The 6190-nt window shown below is 40.0% G+C and overlaps 1 protein-coding gene across 3 annotated transcripts in view; it reads left to right on the plus strand.

The window, feature by feature from the left end:
* The window catches only part of reps1 (RALBP1 associated Eps domain containing 1), a 20982-nt gene extending 17001 nt beyond the window's left edge, over positions 1–3981 (plus strand). For all 3 annotated transcript variants that reach the window (XM_014015407.1, XM_014015408.1, XM_014015409.1), the window contains 2 exons: positions 2266–2371; positions 2449–3981. In XM_014015407.1, coding sequence (XP_013870861.1) covers positions 2266–2371; positions 2449–2517 — 175 coding nt within the window. In that variant the 3' untranslated portion in view covers positions 2518–3981. The remainder of the gene's footprint in view (positions 1–2265; positions 2372–2448) is intronic.
* The last annotated feature ends 2209 nt before the right edge of the window (positions 3982–6190 follow it).

Here is a 6190-nt window from a genome sequence, read left to right on the forward strand (position 1 = left end):
AATTTATTTTATTTATTAAATTGTATAATGTTCTTCAGTGTAAAATGTATGTGATCCATTGGTTTAAAATAAATGGGTCAGTTTTTCTCATACCTACTCTTTTTCACTGTTTGACTTGATCAAGATTTTTTTAAGATTTTACATTACAAAATAGGTAAAAGTGTGTGACTTGTACTGTTACAGTAARGGGTCAATATCGGTATCGGTCAATATCGGTATCGGACATTTCTCAAAGTTGTAATATCGGTATCGTATCGGAAGTGAAAAAGTGGTATCGGGACATCCCTAATTAAAACCTCTGTAACTTTGCTCCAGTTCATTGTAGCAGCATGAATCTTTGTACAGGTGATGTTCACAGGTGGATTTATAGTTTAAGAGTTTTTTGTCTGATTCATTATGGTTTTAAATGGGTTATATACTCTTTAATGAAAACATTATTCAGGTGAGAGTGAAAAAAATAATGTTAGGTTAAGGGGTGTCCCGATCCGATATTGATATCTGATATCGGTCCGATATCGGCCAAAAAATGAGTATCGGATTTTATTGGCCTGCATAAAAAATGTCCGATATAAGCACTCCGATATTAGCAGTCTGTTCCAGCAGTTCACTGACTCCGCTCCAGTGTTTCTATCCAGCAGAGCTTGGATCCAGCATGTAGAGCTCACATGATCACAACAACATGCTGCGCTAACAAGTTAGCAAGAATGTCGGCAGAACTTTCTATTTTCATCAGAAACAGAGTTGAAGCTAAGTGCAAAGTTGTCGCGCACAAGTTTTCCGAGGGGGAACAGAACCGTGAACGTTTTAAACCGGAGCTACAACTACTCTCCACCCTGGAAGCAGCTTTGAGGTTCGGCTCAGTTCAGCCTCGGTCCAAAAGTGTCTCCATTCCAACCGAGCAGAACCTCCTCTCACTCCGGTGGTTCTAGCGGGCAGAAGCGAGGACAGCACGCTTTTTACGGTTTTGACATCAGCAGAATGTTGCCCGTGGATTATCTCTGGGATTGATGGACAGAATAAAGAAGAGCGCAGATTTTGTTTTGGAAAACAAGCGACATGATGAGAGRAGTGATAAAAACTGCTCCCTGCAGGAGAGAGAGGCTGATCTCCACATGATGCTCAGACTGTAGAAGGTATTAATAATTAACTGACTGATTCTTAATATGTATTTTTGCTCTTGTTTGTAGAGTGATGTTTAATCTGTTTACACACTTGTTTTAGTGAAGATTAAGTACAATGAATTTATTCATTCATCCCTAAGAAATGTGAAATGTTGCTAAGTTGCATACAGGTCCTACATTTGACACACTGATTGTACTGTTGTGCTGCTATTGTGCCACACCATCTACTGTGCTGAAATTTATCTTAAATTTTTTAAATCTTTTTTTAGTGTGTGTGTGTGTGTGATATATAATATATATATATATATTTCCTTTTTTACTTTATTGTTCTTACACTGTTTTCTTAGCCCTTATAATGTTTTTTCTATCATCACTGTTCTGTCATCTATACTGTGACTAGGACAGATGCCCACACATGAATTCCAGTGTGTATAAACTGCTGTATATGCACAAATGGTAAATAAAGATCTATCTTTCAATGATCACGTTGTTTTGGTTACAGTCAGTAAAATTAGCTGTGGACTCTTAACTTTGAACAGACAATAATGTGGTTTTGTTTTGTTCCCACCTTCAGTTATTCCCACCATAAAGCAGCACCAGGCTGACAGGTAGTAAAAAATAAATAAATAACTGGAGTGATTTTGAATTATTTTACACTTTAAAAGTACATTTTGTTTTTATTGTTATTTTTTCAGGGTATTGTAATTTATTTTATTTATTAAACTGTATAATGTTCTTTAGTTTAAAATGTATGTGATCCATTGGTTAAAAATAAACGGGTCAGTTTTTCTCATACCTACTCTTTTTTACTGTTTGACCTGATCAAGACTTTTCTAAGGTTTTACATTACAAAATAGGTAAAAGTTTGTGACTTYTACTGTTTTGGTAACGGGTCAGTATCGGTATCGTATCGGAAGTGAAAAGTTTTATTGGGACATCCCTACTTAGGTTCCATCCTCAGTCTGTTTAAAACCACAGCAACTGTTCTGATCTTTACACTTGTGATGACATCTCCCAGGTGTTGCTTTATTTTGATACCAGGATGATTTCAGTAGAGTTTATAAAAACTGAGATACACTCAGTTATGGTTCACTTGGTGTTTAGAGCAGAAACATGAGTTAATGAGGCATGTTGGTGTTTTCAGATCTGTTGGAAAAGACAAAAAGGCGATTCAAGCTTCAATCAGAAGGAACAAGGAGACCAACACGGTGTTGGCACGCCTCAACAGTGAACTACAACAACAGCTGAAGGTTGGAGAAACTTCAGCTGTTTTTACAGCAGGATGTTCGGCCTCGTGTGGCTCTGCTCACTTTAGTTTTTCTTTCAGGACATGCTTGAAGAGAGAATATCTCTGGAAGTCCAGCTGGAGCAGCTCAGACCTTTCTCCCATCTTTAACGTGTGGCGCCCGGCGAGGTGAGGGGAGGCCTCCATCCCTCCTTTCCTCTGCTCCTCCTCCTCTCCTCCCTCCTTCATCATGATTTCAGACAGAGCTGATGTCCCAGTCTGACCAGTGACTGGAGGAGACTTTATCCACCACAACTGGTCAGTTTGTGTTGAAGGACGACAGTTCATCAGCAGAGCTTTGGGTCCACTGTTCAGACGACGCAGCTGAGTGTAACTGTGTTTGTGTGTCTGTGTGTGTCCTCGTGTTCCTGGTTAGCCTAGCACCAGTATGTTCAGCTCCGCCACACCAAACCTTAGTTTATTCTAAATAAAAGGATCAAATTAAAAGGACAGTTTGGATTTTCTGTTTTTCTTTAGCTGGTGTTTTGTGGAGTTTTCTGTAAATCTTCACCCTGCAGCAGAAATGAACCTGTTAGTGTCGTCTTATGATCAGTTAATGTCAGAAACACAACTTTTAAAACCTTTACATCGCTGACAGTTTTCTGTTAGACCCTCTTATATAAAAGTCTTTGGTTTTTCACCGTGAAGATGAAATCAGCTGTGATTTAATGCTGATGATCTGCTGAAACATGATTTTGTTGGTAATTATTAAAAAAACAGGAGTGAGCTAAACGTTCTCAGAAACTTTGAGGGATTGTCAAACATTTTGACAAACTCTTGTCTGACTTTTTATTTTGTTGTTTGTTATTCTGCCAGCCAGTTAGGGTTGAAAATATGATGAACGGTGGAGTCAGAACCTCTTCTGTCATCCAGCCTGTTCATCCCATCAGCACGGGGTTGCATTTCTCCTTGCGTCCACTTCCTGACAGGTAAAAACATATGTTTAATCGAAGCTTTGGTCAGAGGAACATGGAGCTGCTGGGACTTTAACATGTGTTGCAAAACAGATAAAATGTTAATGACTTCAGGCACGTGCTCATTTGTTGCTCGTTAGCATGTTAGCATGCTTATTTTCTTCTACATGTTCTGTTCTGTAGGTTTAAATTGATTTTAGCTGTTAAAACAGCTGAGCTGGTCTTCACTGAAAGAAACCAAAAACATTTACATAAAATATTGTCTAACTAAAACAATATGATGCTGGTGTAAACAGATTCCTGTAAAAGTTAGCTCGAACTTTAGCTGCTGTAAGACCGTAGAATCAGCTCTGACCAGCAGTTAGCTCGTCTCCTGGTATTTCAAACTGATTCTGCAGCAGGTGAGATACTGACTACTCATAACGACTTCGCAGAACACCGCTTCATTTAATCCAAACTGTCTCTATTTTTCTATAATTGTGTCCATGTTGAGTAAGAATTGGTTTCAAATGCCTTGATTGCAACAAGAAATGCTTAGCTTAGCTTAGCTTAGCTTAGCGTTACGTCTGCTATCTGAACAGGTTTGTCTGAACTAAAAAGAAATAAATTCTGTTGAAAATGTACTTTTAGATGAAATAAATGACAAACCTTGTAAAAAGAATGAATTTGTTCCCAGTTTGGTGAGAACTGTTAATTTAAAATCTTCCAGTTTTTGGGTCGATAATTCAGTTATTCCAGGATGTGAAAACAGCTGGACACCACATCTGTTTTATTGCTACTAAAGAATCGTATAAAAGCAGGTGTGCAGCAGGAAGTCAAACAGACTGGGTCAGATCCAGACAGGATGACTGTGTGACGCCTTTATTCAGCTGTTTTTATAGAAACAACTCATCCTGTGACTTAAATTCAGCTCTTTGTCCTCTGACTGTCCTTCAAGTCTACATATATACTGTGTGTGTGTGTGTTTGTTGTGTGTTTGTTGTGTGTTTGTTGTGTGTCGTTGCTCTCGGTGTTACAGCGCTCCAGGATTGATGCGACTGAACGGTTTAACTTTAAGCCACAACGACTGAACTGTAATGATTTGAGCTGCGTTTGAAGACAAAAAGAAAACAGCTTCTTTGTGTTTCCTCTGTTTGTGCAGCTCAAACATTAAACTTTTTATTTCTCCTCTCCTGCTCTGCTGGGTGTGAGAGGGAAACATCCTCATTTAACCTCATGAAACCAGGTTAAAATAATAATAGACGTTTATCTAGAAACTGCAGAAAAGTGACGTCTGTGGGAGCTGGAAAACCAGGCGGTACTTCATTACGCTCTGATTCGCTGCGTAAAATATCTGGACTAAAGCGCTTTGTTTACGTTGAGTGTGGACCCGCGTTCCAGGATTTCATATTTTAAAAACTACTGAAGTCTTTTCAAACACCATCTGACGTAGTTTAGGATGCTGTTTTTTAAATGTTTTTCATAGTTTGCAGTGATTAGCTTTAACCTGTTTGGATGAATGTGTTTAGCTTTAAAGCTGCAGGAGGCAGAGGCCCTGATGAAGAATCGTGTTCTGATCAGAGGGAAGCTTTCCTGTCGTTTCTCTACTGTGAACACATCCAAAGTGACGGTGCAGGAGGAGTTAATGTATAAAGAAACAAAAAAAACAGCTGTTTTCCAATTAGGCAAGACGGCGCTATGCAAGAACGTGTTACATCTTCATCCAACAGCTGTTCTGCAGCTGTTTGTAGTCTGATAGTAGCACCTGTGTGAACAGGATCCTCTGGTTTGGTATCGCAGATCTTCCACACCACCATCTGCTCTACGCTTGTTTCCTTTGTTTTATCTGGGCCTGTAGAGCCGGGACGGTCCAGTCCTGATCCTGCTGCCTTCACGGTTGTTGAAAAGCTGGGAAATCTGAGCTTCGACACATGTAGACTTTGAAAAATATCACTTAGAGTTTCCACTTCAAATGTACAGTCCACACAAGAAGAACAGGAAGTGATCGGGTGACTTTAAGGTTAAATTCTGTCGTTCTTCTACAAAAGCTCTGTTCCTCTGCTAAAACTACCAACAAATACAGCAAAACATCATTTCCTCTTTTTATTGGGCTACATTTGACGTAAACTGTGGTGCTCAAAACAGTTAGCTTAAGCAGTTAGCTGAAATATGTATTTATTGGTAAATTGAAGGAAATCCTTGGGAAACTTTGGCGGGCCACATAAAGTGCTTTGGTGGGCCACATTTGGCCCACAGGCCTTCAGTTTGACATATACTGTAGAGTTTATGAATCAGAAAGATATTTCTCCCACTAACCCAGTAAATATGATAAAACTCATATTTCCCAGGTTTTCAGCAGCCCTGAACGCAGCACATCCACAGGTGAGCAGATACCTGCTCTGGTTCTGCTCTGGTTCTGGTCCAGCGGCTGCTTTAAATGTTAACGAGTGTCTAAGCAGGTATTGGACCAGAGACAGGACCTGCAGGACCAGGACTGGACTGGACTGGTCTAGAGGAAGGGAACACGATGAGTGAGGGACAGTCTGTTACCTGGTAGACCTGAACCTGACCCCCCCTGCACTTTTAACTGCCCTCCCATTATTACCTGGTTTTACCTGCAGGTTTGTTCTGGTGTTTTTAAAAACATGGAGCTTCACCTGCTCAGACGCTGGTGTCACATTGTTCAGTCAGATTATTTAATGTTTTAATGTTTGTTTGGTCCTTTAAAGATTTATTCCTCTGACAGACGGGTGTTCAGGCCTCCCAGCAGCTGACTGACCTCACCTTTTCTTTTTTGTTTCCCTGCTGTTGACGATGGTGTACAGTGTGTGTGTGTGTGTGTGTGTGTGTGTGTGTGTGTGTGTGTGTGTGTGTGTGTGTGTGTGTGTGTG

The sequence above is a fragment of the Austrofundulus limnaeus genome, unplaced genomic scaffold (genome assembly GCF_001266775.1).
Source record: "Austrofundulus limnaeus strain Quisiro unplaced genomic scaffold, Austrofundulus_limnaeus-1.0 Scaffold129, whole genome shotgun sequence".
Lineage (NCBI taxonomy): Eukaryota > Metazoa > Chordata > Actinopteri > Cyprinodontiformes > Rivulidae > Austrofundulus > Austrofundulus limnaeus.